The sequence below is a fragment of the Chiloscyllium plagiosum genome, chromosome 9 (genome assembly GCF_004010195.1).
Source record: "Chiloscyllium plagiosum isolate BGI_BamShark_2017 chromosome 9, ASM401019v2, whole genome shotgun sequence".
Classification (NCBI taxonomy): Eukaryota; Metazoa; Chordata; class Chondrichthyes; order Orectolobiformes; family Hemiscylliidae; genus Chiloscyllium; species Chiloscyllium plagiosum.
In genome coordinates, this window is record NC_057718.1 from 95514235 (window position 1) to 95530457 (window position 16223).

Genomic DNA, 16223 nt, shown 5'->3' on the forward strand with positions numbered 1-16223 from the left:
CATAACTAGAGGGCATAGGTTTAGAGTGAGAGGGGAAAGATATAAAAGAGATCTAAGGGGCAACTTTTTCACGCAGAGGGTGGTACGTGTATGGACTGAGCTGCCAGAGGAAGTAGTGGAGGCTAGTACAATTGCAACATTTAAAAGGCATCTGGGTGGGTATATGAATAGGAAGGGTTTGGAGGGATATTGGCCAGGTACTGGCAGGTGGGACTAGATTGGTTTGGGATATCTGATCGGCTTGGACGAGTTGGACAGAAGGGTCTGTTTCTGTGCTGTACATCTCTATGACTCTATCTGTCCTAAATCTATCACCCCTCAATTTAAAGCAATGTCCGCTCGTGTTAGCCTTCACCATCCGAGGGAAACGGCTCTCACTGTCCCCCCTGTCTAACCACCTGATTATCTTATACGTCTCCATTAAGTCACCTCTTGACCTTCTCCTCTCCAACAAAAACAGCCTTTCCTTATAAGACATTCCTTCAATACCAGGCAACATCCTAGTAAATCTCCTCTGAACCCTTTCCAAAGTTTCCACATCCTTCCTGTAATGCGGTAACTAGAACTGCACGCAATAGACCAGGTGCGGCCTTAGTATCTTGTCCAGCTGAAGCATGACCTCGTGGTTCCAAAACTCAGTCCCCCTACCAATAAACACCAACACCATATGCCGCCTTAACAACCCTATCAACCTGGGTGGGCAACTATCATGGATTTATGTACCAGGACAACGCTATCTCTCTATACTGCCAAGAATTTTACCATTAGCCCAGTACTCTGCATTCCTGTTACTACTTCCGAAGTGAACTACCTCACACTTGACCGCATTAAACTCCATTTGCCACTTGTCAGCCCGGCTCTGCATCTTATATATGTCTCTCTGTAACCCACAACATCCTTTGGCACTATCCACATCCTTGCCTACCTTAGTATCATTCGCAAATTTAGTAACCCATCCTCAAGGAAGGTAAGGAGCAGGGAGCGTCTGTCCTTGTTGCAGTTGTGTTGAAGTTTCCCAGAGAGCTTCAGTGGGTAAGGGAGGACTCCCTACTGGAGTCTACTCAACCTTCCCCGGTACTTTCCCTGAGATCCTTCAATTCCCAATGCGATCTCTATATTGAGAAAACAGGATGCCTACTCACAGAGCGCTTCAGAGAACATCTTTGGGACACCTGCACCAACCAACCCCAACACCCCATGGCTGAACACTTCAACTCCCCCTCCTACTCTGCTGCGGGCATGCAGATCCTGGGCCGCCTCTATCGCCACTCCCTTACCACCCGACGCCTGGAGGAAGAACTCCTCATCTTCCGTCTCGGTACCCTCCAACCACAAGGGAAGAATGCAGATTTCTCCAGCTTCCTCATTTCCCCTGCAGCTTGGATGCTGCCTGACCTGCTATGCTTTTCCAGCACCACGCGTTTGACTCTAATCTCCAGCATCAGCAGTACTCACTTGCGCTTAGAGGGATATGGGCCAGGTTCTGGCAAATGGGACTAGATTAGGTTAGGGTATCTGGTCAGCATGGACAAGTTAGACAAGTCTGTTTCTGTGCTGTACATCTCTGACTGTACAATTTATGGGCGGCACGGTGGCACAGCGCCTGAGACCCGGGTTCAATTCCCGCCTCAGGCGACTGACTGTGTGGAGTTTGCATGTTCTCCCCGTGTCTGCGTGGGTTTCCTCCGCAGTCCCTCCCATTTATCTCTCCACCACCCCCCCGGGCTCCCAGTCTCATTCCTGATGAAGGGCTTTTGCCCGAAACATTGATTTTTCCTGCAGCTTGGATGCTGCCTGACCTGCTGTGCTTTTCCAGCACCACGCGTTTGACTCTAATCTCCAGCATCAGCAGTACTCACTTGCACTTTGAGGGATATGGGCCAGGTCCTGTAATGTAGATTACACTGTAATGTAATCTAAAAAAAACTTCTGAAAGAAGTCTGAGCACATGAGCATTAAAGGCAAATCCAGTGTTACCCATCTTTGATTGCCCTTGACAAGCTGGTGAGCCACCAATTTATACTGCTGTTTTAAAAAGTCGAAGTCTCTGCTTCTTCAGCTACCTTAATACTAAGCACTTCAGTATAATTGCTTCAACAGGTTTAGATTTGAGTCATCCGTGACTTATTTTAAGGAGTACACAGATACAGATTAGATATTTTCTAATCAATCAGAGATCATATTGCTCACCACCTCTCTTAGGTGGGACTTGAACCTGGGCTCCTGGCACAGACGTAGGGACATCACCTCTGTGGCACAAGAAACCTTAACAGACAGAGACTATGATAGCGAGTTTTGACAAGTTTTGTAGCTCGGGTTGAGGTTCTGAGTGTAAGTTTGCTTGCTGAGCTGGGAGGTTCATGTTCAGACATTTTGTCGCCCTACTAGTTAACATCATCAATGAGCTTCTGGTGAAGCGCTCGTGTTATGTCCCACTTTCTATTTATGTGTTTAGGTTTCCTTGGGTTGATGATGAGATTTCCTGTTCTTTTTCTCAGCGGGTAGTAGATGGGGTCCAAGTCGGTGTTTTATTGATCGAGTTCCGGTTGGAATGCCATGCCTCTAAGAATTCTTGTGCGTGTCTCTGTTTGGCTTGTCCTAGGATGGATGTTTCCAGTCAAAGTGCTGTCCTTCCTCATCTGTATGTAATGATACTAGCGATAGTGGGTCATGTCTTTTTGTGGCTATTTGATGTTCATGTATCCTGGTGGCTAGTTTACTGCCTGTTTGTCCAATGTGGTGTTTGCTACAGTTCTTGCAAGGCATTTTGTAAATTACATTAATTTTGCTTGTTGTCTGTATAGGGTCTATTAAGTTAATTAGCTGCTGTGTTTAGAATTTTGGTGAGTTTGTGGGCTACCATGATGCCAAAAGGTTTGAGTAGTCTGGCAGTCATTTCCGAGATGTCTTCAATGTAGGAGGAAAGTGGTTAGGGTTTCTGGACGTGTTTTGTCTGCTTGTTTGGGTTTGTTGCTGAGAAATCAGCAAACTGTGTTCATTGGGTGCCTGTTCTTTTTGAATACACTGTATAAGTGATTTTGCTCTGCTCTTCATAATTGTTCTGTGCTGCAGTGTCTGGTGGCTCGTTGAAATAATGTTCCAATGCAGCTTCGTTTGTGGGTGTTGGGATGATAGCTTCTGTAGTTCAGTATTTGGTCCGTGTGTGTTGTTTTCCTGTAGACGCTGGTTTGAAGTTCTCCACTGGCTGTTAGCTCTACTGTGACATCCAGGAATGGCAATTTGTTGTTGTTTTCCTCCTGTTTTGAATTTTATGCCAGTAAGGATATTATTGATGGTCTTGAAGGTTTTCTCTAATTAGTTTCGTTTGGTGGGCGGCATGGTGGCACAGTGGTTAGCACCGCTGCCTCACAGTGTCAGAGACCCGGGTTCAATTCCCACCTCAGGCAACTGATTGTGTGGAGTCTGCGTGGGCTTTCTCCGGGTGCTCCGGTTTCCTCCCACAGTCCAAAGATGTGCAGATCAGGTGAATTGGCCTTGCTAAATTGCCCGTAGTGTTAGGTAAGGGGTAAATGTAGGTGGGTGGGTTACGCTTCAGCGGGTCGGTGTGGACTTGTTGGGCCGAAGGGCCTGTTCCACACTGTAATGTAATCTAATCTAATCTAGTGATGACAAAGGTGTCATCCACGTAGTGGACCCAAAGTTTGGATTGGATGGTTGGCAGAGTTGTTTGTTCAAGTCTCTGCATTCCTGCCTCTGCTAAGAACCCTGATGTCAGAGATTCATAGGTGTTCCACTGGTTTGTCTGTAGGTTTTGTTATTGAAAGTGAAGTGAGTGGTAAGGTATAGGTCCACTACCTTGACGATGTTGATGCTGATGAAGTTGGTGGTGTTTGATGTATGTGTCTTTGGTTCTTCTAATAGTGTCGTCAGTGTTTCTTCAGCCAGGTTGATGTTGATGAATGTGAACAGGGCTGTTATGTCAAAGGAGACCATTATTCATCCTCTTCTATCTTGGTGGCTTTGGTCTTCAGGAATTCTTGGATGGAGTGATGTGAGTCTTGTATTAAGTGTTTTCGTCTTTGGTGTAGTTCCTTGGCTAATCTGTACGTTGGTGTTCCAGGTAGTGAGAGTATGGGTCTGAGGGGACTGCTGGTATGTGAATTTTGGGTAATCCATTGAAGTGTGGCATGTTAGAAGCATATCCTGTTCACAAAAAAGGAGAAAACAACAACTACAGAGGAACCTCGGTTATCTGAACAGGATGAGTGGGTAGTATTTTGTTCGGATAATTGATTATTTGGTTCATTGATTCAATACCTCTTCTATGGGCTCTGAGTTTTCTGAAGTTTCCTTTTTCCTTGCTCTGCCTGCCTTGCTCCCTCCCTCTCTCTCAGGGTTTGTTTCTGAGCAGACACACACACTTGTGTGTAAGGGTCCTGCTGCATTGCTGAAGTGCTCCCCCCCCCCCCCCCTGCAATCAATTCAATGGGATTGACACAGCGAGCACTTGCAACATCCGCTCCCCATTCAGGAGACTAGGCAGCAGCACACCCCGCATGAGCCCCACCCCTGCCACCTTGTCCATCCCCACCCACCATCTGCACCCCAGACCCCTGTCCACCTGCACTCCTACCCATCCGCTCTGCGTGCTCCTGCCACCGTGCCCTCTGCCCGCCCCCCCTTCCTTCTGGGGCAGCTGGACTAGACACCAACAAGATTGCTGGTGCCTTTGGGGGAGTGAGTCTCAAAATAGCACATATACACAGCCACACACACAACTTCTTACTGCAATTTTTTGACAGGTTCCACCTTTGCCCTGTACAGGACAATGTTGGAGAGATTACCTGGGGAAGGGGGCTTTAGGGTACATCCCTGTGTAGAACTCCAGGGAAAGTGTGGGGAGAGAGAGAGAGGGTGGGAGGTCTGTAATTTGGATTCGGTGCCTGGGCTCCCATCGATGTCCAGGACTGATCTCAGCAACATTTCAGTAAGCTGAATTTACTTGAAATCATTGTAAACAAAAGACGCGATCAGTATTGGTAACATCTCTTTGATGTAATGTTTCTATCGGGACCTGGAGATCTTCTTTGGATAGTCCAAAATTCGGGTAAATCGAGGTTCCTCTGTACTACCCTCTGAGAAAAAAACAGGAAATGACGTCACCAACCCAAGGAAACCTAAGCACATAAATAGAAAGTGGGCCATAACACCAGTGCTTCATCCAGAAGCTCACTGATGTTACCTAGTATGGTGATGAAACATCTGAAAATGAACCTTCCAGTTCAGCGAGCAAACCTACATCCACAAACTATGTTCGTGAGTGACGTGTGACGATGCTGTGGCTTTAAGAGGTGTGTTGTTTTTCTAGTTTCTTTTAAAAAGAGATTGGGAGACAGGTGCTGAGTAGTCTGTGAGATATCTGATATTTCCCTTTACAATAAGAAAAAGATCGGGTCTAGGCTACCTTCTTAATATATTTTGAGGGGGGGTCTGGTCTGGTCTGGTCCAGAACAAACAATAACTAATTTATTCACAAGTTAGATCAACTATGGTGTACATAATGGAGATATAAAAATGACCTTAGAAGCAACGTTTTCATGCAGAGGGTGGTGCATGTATGGAATGAGCTGCCAGAGGAAGTGTTGGAGGTTGGTACAATTACAACATTTCAAAGGTTTTTGGATGGGTACGTGAACAGGAAAGATTTAGAGGGATATTGGTCAGCATTTGGCCCATGGGACAAGATTAATTTAGGATATCTGGTCGATATGGGTGAGTTGGACTGAAGGATCAGTTTCTGTGCTGTGTACCTTTGATTCTAATCAGTAGTATACAGCTTTGTTTTCCACGACTCAGCCCTTGCCTCCTCAATAGCTGTGGCATTGTCTCTCCATGTTCTGTTGATTGATGACCTTTGATTTTTCTTTCAATGTCTCAAAACACCTCACCATTTATCCTCCTCTCTTTTCCAGTGGATGAGATTGATGGCATATTCCAAACTCTCTCACCTGATTGGTTTAGTCTCATATTATAATCTCTCTATATTTCAACCTGTGGAACTCTGCAGATTTTGTCTGTTCAAGTGAACAGTTCTTGCAAAAAGAGTCCAAAGGTCATAATTCTGACTAGCATTTCCTAGTTCAACAAATTCTAAACATGTTATAAGGTTTGTAACCACATTTTTTTCCCCCCAAGGCTTGATGCATATAGTTAGACCATTAACTAACCTCAAAACATAATGATCTGATTCTTAAACTTTAACACATGTTATAAACCACAATGTGCTGTAATTGCTGTTTCAGCATTAGGTGTGAGGCAGACCATGATTAAGTTTGTCAGATGCCTAACTGCTTTTGTCCTTATCACAGCTTGTTTAACCACATTATTTAACCACCGCACTTGCTTTAATCACATTATTTAACAACCACATCTTGACATTTTCTGGACAGGATTACCATCATTGTTTGCAACTTGGCCTTGGCATAAAGATAACAAAGATCATAAGATGATAAGTTCACCATAGAAAGACAACTAAACCCGAACAGTCCATTGCTAATATCCTTCCAGGCTTCCATGTAAACTTGTAAAAATGTCAATCACTTTAAGAACTATTCCATGAGCATTTACGTTGAAGAATTCCAGGAAACACCAGACATATCCTTATTTGTGAAGTTCCTTCCACATTTAGAACTTGCTTTGATTTGGTTGATGGTCAGACAAACGTTCATCAAGAAATTGTACTTGCTGGTCCTGCAGTGTAAAACTAAAATTAAGTCAATGCTGCTACTTTTCTAACAGTTTATTTTAATTGAAGCCACAAGGGTGAGATCACAGTGTAGAGCACCATTAAAAATGTTGTGTGGGATGCTGATAACGTCCCTAAATACTAAAGGCCTCCATTTTGGATCAGTAATACAAGTGGCTGTTCACTTTCAGTGGATAAGACTGCATGTTGAACGGATTGAATTGTCCATTCTCTCATCATCTGTGGAGAGAACTCTCAGTTAACGGTTTGGGTCTAGTGGCCCTTCCTCAGAAGCTGTTCTGAGGAAAGGTTGCTGGACCTGCAATGTTAACTCTGATTTCTTGCCACACATGCTGCCAGACCAACTGAGCTTTTCCAGTAATTTCTGTTTTTGCTTCTGATTTACAGCATCAGCAGTTCTTTCAGTCCTTTGTTTCATTACAGTTCTATTGGCATTTTTCTTTCTTAAGCAATGCTTTCAATACTTGTGGAAATATAATAGAATTTTCTTCAGTTCTATGGTTTCTAACACTTAGCTTCTGGCTTTATTGAATTGGGACTAAAATAGTGGGCACTAGCTCATGTTTTTGGTTCATTTTTGTGATTCTGTTATTTGTGGTGAAATCACCCAAGGCTGGAATTGAACCTGGGATCCTGGCACTGTGAGGCAGCAGTGCTAACCACTGAGCCACCATGCCAGCCTAATGTATAATACCTAATATCATCTCCCCTAATATCTCTTTATATCTCTTAACATATTCTCTGTGGTTAGAATATGTTATTTACTGTTCATGACAACAATCAAGTTGCACTTTTTGCATCCATTTGAAGGTTCTGTGTGGATTTGCATTTGTTCATTTTAAACACCTAATATTCTAACTTGCACCACGCATGCTTTACTTTCTATTTCTCATGCGAAGATGCTATTTATTATCCTTCTGATCAATTAATACTTCCAAATGTCTTGGCAAATTTACACCCTTTGTGGCTGTATTGGTGAGGTTTTTCACTGGTAACACAGAAGCTGTTGTTCATTAAAATGTCTGCATCCCATTTATGGTAAATGTATAGTATTAGGCATATTGAAAGTTCTTTATGAATTTACAGTAAAGAGTAATATTTGAATTGTCACACCTTAAAGCTTCCTGACAAGACCAATTTTAATGACTAACTTTGTGACTGCAGTATAGCTTCAAATGTGCAGTAGTTTGTGATGCCATTTATTCACACATTTCCATTTTTACCTGAGTTCCTTTCAGTTTCTCTCTTGCGTATATTTATAATTTCTAAAGTTTATTTCAAAGTCCACCTCTTGCTTTTTCTCCATTTATTGCGAACTATTTTCTGGTTGGTAGGGGAAAAAAAATGAGTTAAAGTGTACAATATGTGGTTTAAAACTCTCTCCATTAAAATTGGAGAAGCCTGAAACATTAACTACACTGACCATCTTCCTGCTAAGGACAGAACAACATTTGGACTAAGAATAGAATATGTTTGTTTGCTCCTTCCAGGATGTGTGTATATAAGATTTTCTCTTCTTACTGTTGAATATGTCCGCATTCCCCTCTGTGACCCAAACCCCAGCTAATAGCCATTTTATTTGTTCTGTTTTTCAGCTTCTCTAACTGCTATGGTCCTTATGCGAGATATCACCTTGATTGCAGCTGGGTTTTATATTAGATACCGAACGGTTCCACCGCCAGTAAGTACCAAAGTTTATCTCATTTTAACTTCTCCCTCTTATTCTCCCCTTTCTCTCTGATGGTCTACCATCTCTGTCATGTGCTTGGTGCCTGCCTAGCACATGCTTTGTCTGGCACCTACCCAAGCCTGCACCCTTGTGTGCCGCACTTGCCTGCTTGCGCTCGCCTGTCCTTTCCCCAGCTGCCCTTATTCACTTGCCTGACCCACACCCACCCTCCCTTTTGCCCCCCCCCCCCTTTCATGGTGGCTTGCATTTTCAGTGCTGAGGTTTTTCATCAAATCAGAGGTGTGTCTGAAAGGCTCTGTTTTGTCATGTGCTGATTGAGTCTTTTCTTTTACTTTTTTTTCCTCTTTTTTTTTCATCCTATTTGATACATCCTTTTGGATGAATTTATTGTTGTTTATTAGGTTTATTCTTTGGAGGCAGCTAATAAATGAAATTATGTCTTTCATACCTTATTATGAGAGAGTGGCAAAGAGGGAAAGATAAATGAGAAATCTTTGTGACTGTGAATGATCTGAACTCTACCTTACAAATGATGTCCCAGGTGAGCATGATCACTCTGTGGCGTGTTTCAGCTGGGAGCATTTCTAGGATTTTTCCCTACACTGCAGGAGAATGGGATAATTGTACTGAGTTGACCCTAAACCTCTGCCCCAAAGTATATTTTAGCAAGTTAGCATTGATATCAATATGAAATCACTTTGCTTTGGTCTGTCATGCTCCCATAAAGTTACATACTTTGTGACTTGTATGCAGACAAAAATGAGAAAATTTCCTCCTTGTTTCTCCCTTCCTTTACCCATATTGCATTGTGAAACCTTTTGACTTAGTTTCAGTTTGTAAAATCGGTTGTATACAACTAAATAACTGCTTTCATCTCTCGTAGAGGACTCTCAGCAAATATTTCAACCCGTGCTATGCCACAGCACGATTAAAACCAACATTTATCAGCAAGGTAAGGTGCATTTCTCAATTATTGGATCCCTTTTCCATGTAATGAGGGAAGTTTGATTCTTGCGGTTTTCTATGTACTGCGTGCAGGTCTAATTGTCACTCGTGAATGTAGCTTGTGAAGCGCTATTCCAACTTACTTGCTTTAAGGGGTATCTTTTAAACTCCTGCATGTTTTGGAGCAGATGGAATATTTGAAAAACAGATTTGTTCTTCTAACAGCTTGCTATCACCTACAAGTTGATAGTGAGAGTGCAGGCTGCCTGCTGGCACCAAAGGAAGTGTTTCCTAGCAAGCAGGTGAATTGTAGGGCTGGCTTATCAGTAAGGTGTTGCAGGTTGTGAGGATGGAAATTAGACAACAGTTTTCAGAGTAGGTAATCTGCAGCAGCTCATCCAATGATGCTTAAAGATAACATGCAAATCAAATTCCATTGATGCCCTAGGTTATTGAATTGCAATAATTGTGAGCTTCTGTCTGAAACCTCAGCAATGTAACTACAGTGAGCAGTCAAAATGGTGGCTGGCAGGGTTCTAGTGAAAAGAAGATTAGTTATTATAAAAACTTCTTGTGCCTTATTCCTGCTTAGCAATTATGGCTAATATTCTGACCTGAATTTTGGTGAATGAAGGAATCTAGTGATCTGAGTGTTATTTGTTTTATATCCAAGTGGAATCTTATTAGTATTTGAGACAGGTCTTTTCAGTTGCTGATTCTGAGTTGAGCATTTGGTGGAGCTTAGGAATGAATTATTTATCTTGGATTGACAGCAAAATTTGACCCATTTACCATCCTCCCAATTCTTTGGAGTGACCAGTGTTCCTTTCCTGATGTTGTGTGTCAGGACAGTTACTTGTAAGGGAAAATAAGATCTTCGTGGAATTGTTGAAATGTTGTAACAGACCTTTAACTCTATCAGAACTATCAGACTCTATCGGACTGCCAGTATTTTTGCTTGTTAATGATGGTGCAGTATAAAGTCAAGTGTAGCTAGTACTGTGCACAAGATGTAATAAAACAGTAACACTGCGTGGGGAAGAAAGCTAGAGTTTTCACAATTTATTGCTAGTATACTGTTTTCTTGGGAGCTTAGACATCTTACCGCAGAGAGGATTTAATGATGTTAGTCATAAGTAATTTCTCTATGTATCATAACAGCAAATAATACTCAACAGTGTTTGCATTCATTCCCAGATAGGTTAGTAGGTAGAGATTATTTTAACTTTCTTGTTTAGTATCCTCCAGTTCTGGTGTGACAATATTTCTTTGAAGATTTAAACTGATCACATTTACAGCTCATTCTATAAGATATGTAGTTATATGAAGGACATCAAAATGTGAGAAACATTAAATCCATTCAAACATCTTGACATATTTAGACGATCATTAAATCGTGACAAACAATCAGTTAGTTAGATTGACTAATATAGATTAAGTGTTTGCTTGTGGAAGGTGAATGTTTTGATTTTACAAATCCAGATTTACCTTACCGCTTAAAAATTTCTCAAACCACGTTGCTCAAATTCATGTTCCATCCCGGCATTCAAAAATCATCCATTGCCATTTCTGACACCTCCAGCAGGATGCCACCATAAAACACATCCTCCCCACCTATGCTTAGTCAGCATTCCACCAAGGACTGTTCCTTCTGTGACATTGAGTCATTTTCTCCTTCACTCCTAACACTCCCTCACCCTTCAATGGCACCTTCCCACGCAATCGCAGAAGGTGTAACATTTGCCCATTCATCCCTCCCTCCCTCACTGTCCAAGGCCTCAAACGTACCTTCCAGGTGAAACAATGTATTGCCTATACTCCTTTTAATGTAATCTTTGGTATTCATTGCTCAAAATGCAGTCTGTTTCAAATTGATGAGTCCAAACAGAGATTGGCTGACTGCTTTTGGGAACACCTGTGCTTTTGTCTGTAGGAATGACCTTGACCTTCCATTTGCTAGCCATTTCAATAAACCACTGTGCTCCTAGGCTAACATTTCTGTATTGGACCTGCAACAATGGTCCAACAAAACTCAGTGCAAGCTAGAGGAACAGCACCTCGTTTAGGCATCTTACAGCCTTTAGGTATTATTGTTGAATTCCATAATTTTAGAGAATGACCTCTATGTGCTTGATTTTTGTTACGCCCTGTGCACATGCACAAAAATGCGTGTGCACACTTGCTGCTGTAACTTTGCTTTCAGCAGAATTGACCCATTTTCTCCTTTTCACACCTTTGTTTATGCACTATCTCCCCCTTCATCACCATTAGCAGTCTCTCTGTTTTTGGCTGTGAACCACATCGCAATTGTTCCACTTGTTTCTTCTCTGTCCACAACATAAAACAGTTTTCCAACCCTCTCACATCTGAAGAGGAGTCATATCAGACTTAGCGTTAAATCTGTTTCTCTCTCTACAGATGCTGCTTGACCTGTAGAATTTCTCCAGCACTTTGTGTTGTTTTTAGATTAGATTAGATTCCCTACAGTGTGGCCCAACAAGTCCACACTGACCCTCCGAAGAGTAACCCACCAGACTCATTTCCCTCTGACTAACGCACCTAACACTATGGATATTTTAGCATGGCCAATTCACCTGACCTGCACATCTTTGGACTGTGGGAGGAAACCCACGCAGACACGAGAATGTGCAAACTCCACACAGACAGTCGCCCAAGGCTGGAATTGAACCTGGGACCCTGGTGCTGAGAGAGACAATTTTAGTTTTTTTTTTGCACACAGCACATTTGAGTCCTTCAGTGTGGCTTTTACTGAATAATGTCCAGTACTGACCAGCATGTCAGCACCATGGTCTGATTGTACGACATAACTCGTAATATAGTGAAACTGAAACAAAGAACCCCAGACTGTTGCTATATTAAATATAACATTTTATTTGGCAGTAATTTAATCCATTGACTTTCATTTATGTTGCAGGTTAACACAGCAGTTCAACTTGTACTCGTGGCTGCATCACTGGCAGCCCCAGTTTTTCAGTACGTGGACAGTGTGTTCCTTCACTGTTTATGGTGAGATTTGCCTGAAACATTATGTAAATAAGGAATATGTGTATTTATAGACCTTTCATTGCAGTAAAATGTCCCTTAACTTCAACTAAAAGGAACTGTTTGCATAGCATGTAGGAGTTGGGGAAGATTGGAGTGGTTGTGGTTCTAGGCACCGAGTAACCTATGAGGAGAGTATTTGGAGGTGCAGAAATGCCCAGGATTGGGAATATGGTGTAGGCTGTGCCAACAGTGCCAGGTTAGGGATTTGCTTGCCCATACTCAGGAGCAAAGGAGGCAAAACACAGCAAAGGCTGCAAGATCCACGTTGAAGTGTGGTGATAATGTGGATAGATCTATAAACAAATAGAAGCATCTTGATATAATTAGAGAGTAGCAAAACAATTTGGTGAATAGAACTTACTACTGGATAGGATTCAAGCAATTAATCCATTCTGATACCACAATTACTCTTGAAAATTGGCCTGCTCCATAAATTACAATTAGTCATCCACTTAATCAGACAATTTTGTTTTTAGGATTTCTGCTTTGATATTTAGTCCATGAGGAACTCTTTCAGGATGAGGTACTGATTTATATCTAGGTAGATATTATCTATCTTGCATGTGGTGCCGTGTTTATTAGTTAAACATTCCACCTCTTCTACTCTTGCCTATGAGTATTTTCATGCCTTTTTTCTAAATACCAAATGTCCATTTGGAATTGTTGATCTTGAATAGGCTATTTATCTTTCTGGTGATTCGTCTAAGCAACATTGGTCACTGCCACAGGAGACTTCCAAGCTTATAACCAAAGTAAATGTAGTTAAATCCTACTATAGGCTGGTGTCAGATCATCTTGATGTCGAGTCTCCACTGCCAATTTCTGAATTACTCAATGCAGATCCTTCTGCATATGCTCTGTATTAATACAGAATGATGTAAATAATAGGTGCAAAAATGGTGATTTTAGTGGACGGATGTGACATTATTGACGAAGCCAAGATTGGTTGTCCAGGTGATTTACATGACTTTGCTAAAGTCTTTGACAAGGTATCTAAGGTGAGTTAGTAAACTGGATCCAGAATTGGCGTGCAAACAGGAGTACCACAGGGAATGGAGCTGGGATTCTTGTTGTTTTTTGTGTACATTAATGACTTGGATGTAAATGTAGAAGGTATAACGAGTAAGTTTGCAGACTTCATGAGAATTAATGGTGGTGGTGGTGTTGATAATGAAGAGGATGATTTCAGACTGCAGTCTGATATCGATCAGCTGGTAAATTGAGCAGAACAATGGTAGATGGAATTTAGCCCAGATAAGTGCAAGGTAAAGTCCTGGGAGGTTCAAGAAAGGAAGAAAATACGCAATTAACAGTACGTTCCTATGACGTACTGAGGAACAAAGGCCTTTGGTGTACAAATTTGTATGTATAAAATTATTAAAGGATTGGACACTCCGGAGGCAGGAAGCATGTTTCCGCCGATGGATGAGTCCTGAACCAGAGGACACAGTTTAAAAATAAGGGTTAAGCCATTTAGAACAGAGTTGAGGAAAACTTCTTCATCCAGAGAGTGGTGGGTGTATGGAATGCTCTGCCCCAGAAGGCAGTGGAGACCAAGTCTCTGGATATGTTGCAGAAAGAGATGGATAGAGCTCTTAGAGATTGTGGAATCAAGGGTTATGGGGATAAGGCAGGAACAGGATACTGATTGTGGGTGATCAGCCATGATCATAATGAATGGTGGTGCTGGCTTGAAGGGCTGAATGGCCTACTCCTGCACCTATTGTCTATAAATCCATAGATCCCTGAAATGTGTCAGCACAGATGGTCAGGGTGGTGAAGAAGGCAAATGGATGCTCACCTTCATTAGTGGGGGTGTAGAATTTAGGAGCAAGGGAGTCTTGTTGCAATTTTGTTTAGACCAAAGATGGAATGTGTGTTCTGTTCTAGTTGCCACGCTATCAGAAGAAAGTGATTGCACTGGAGAACATGCAGAGGGCATTCATCAAGATGTTGCATGGGATGAAAAGTCTGAGGAGAGACTGGATAGGCGCAAGTGGTTTAGAGGAGATCTGAGAAAACTTTCTCAACCAGAGGTTGGTAGAAATATGGAACGTGCTGTCTGAGAGGGTGGAAGAGGCAGCTACTTTTGCAACATTTTTAAAAAGCATCTGGATGAGCACTTAAAATGCCAGGGCACAGTAGGTTATGGACTAAGTGCAGATCAATGAGGTTAGTGTAATTTGGTGTTGGTCAGCATAGACCTGGTTGGCTGAAGAGCCTGTTTCTGTACTGTATGACTTTGACTGTGTAAGGTGAGGCAGAACCTTTGCTGTCCTGAACCTTCGCCGTTTATGTGGTGTCAGGATGTCCACATTTCTGAGAGGGAGGGAATCCCAGGATTTTCTATCCACTGACTGTGTTGGAGCAGTAAGATACTTCAAAGTCAGAATGATGAGTGGCTTGGAAGGGGACTTGCAGGTGGTGGTGTTCTCATGCGCCTGCTGCCCTTGTTATAGAGTTATAAAATTATAGAGATGTACAACATGGAAACAGATCCTTTGGTCCTACTCATCCATGCTAATCAAATATCCTGAATTAATTTAGTCCCATATGCCAGCCTTTGGCCCATATCTCTCCAAACTCTTAATCAATGTTCTGGAAATCTGAATCACAAATATCTATACTGGTGAAACTGGTTCATTATTTTAATTTGGACTGATGACAGTTTGGGCGGCACAGTGGCTCAGTGGTTAGCATCATTGCCTCAAAGCGCCAGGGACCCTGGTTCGATTCCAGCCTTGGACGACTGTCTGTGTGGGTTTCCTCCGGGTGCTCTGGTTTCCTCCCACAGTCTAAAGACGTGCAGATCAGGTGAATTGGCCATGTTAAATTGGCCATAGTGTTAGCTGCATTAGTCAGAGGGAAACGGGTCTGGGTGGGTTACTTTTCGGAGGGTCGGTGTGGATTTGTTGGGCTGAAGGGCCTGTTTCCACACTGTAGGGAATCTAATCTAATCTAATCATAATCATAGAACATAGAACATAGAACATAGAACATAGAAGAATACAGCGCTTCATGTTCCCTTCAAGCTGCCTTTTAAATATTGTAATTGTACCAGCCTCCACCACTTCCTCTGGCAGCTCATTCCATACACATACCACCCTCTGCATGAAAAAGTTACCCTGTAGGTTTTTATTAAATGAGCTTGAGAAGGAAAAGGACATAGGGAAATCGGTTGTTGAAAGTATGAATATAAGCTAATAAGACTCTAAAACATGTGCATGAAGCACTGGAATTAATTTCTATAGAATGAAAAACCAGGCAGTGATGTTTTATTCTGTTATGTCCATGTAAGAGGGTAAATGAGACTGCAGGTTAGCTTTCTACCTGAAAAGATGGTAATTCTGGACTTGGACCTCTGCCTCAGAACCGTAATGCTTGGGGAACAGGTAGTGCTGGTTAATCCAAAAATGCCTTTTAACAAGGAGTTGCATTGCTCTGGAAGTAAGTCCAAGTGCTGCTCTGTTTTTGCAGGTAGAGGGAGACCAATAGGGCAGTCTGTCTCCAGCACAGCATACCATCACAGTAACATTCCTGCAGTTAAAGCCCAGCCTGTCACTAAAACTGACCTGCGCAACCTTCAGATCAGCTTCAAAAATACAATCAAGCTGTCAGTGTGCTTACATTATTAAATGTTTTTTTTTTAAATAATGCATTTTCTGAAAGCTGAAAGTGACCTTTTAAAGGAAAAGAATCCAGTTGCCAGAAAGTTTGGAGTACAGTTTTCTCTTTCACTCAAGTGCTGACCTTGTCTTTATTCAATACAAACATTATTTAACCATCACTTCAAGG

The 16223-nt window shown here is 42.2% G+C and overlaps 1 protein-coding gene across 1 annotated transcript in view; it reads left to right on the forward strand.

Moving 5' to 3' along the window:
* The window catches only part of crls1 (cardiolipin synthase 1), a 62074-nt gene that overhangs the window by 44973 nt on the left and 878 nt on the right, over nucleotides 1–16223 (forward strand). The window contains exons 4-6 of the mRNA XM_043696577.1: nucleotides 8323–8408; nucleotides 9301–9369; nucleotides 12298–12389. Of these exons, the coding sequence (XP_043552512.1) occupies nucleotides 8323–8408; nucleotides 9301–9369; nucleotides 12298–12389 (247 nt within the window). The remainder of the gene's footprint in view (nucleotides 1–8322; nucleotides 8409–9300; nucleotides 9370–12297; nucleotides 12390–16223) is intronic.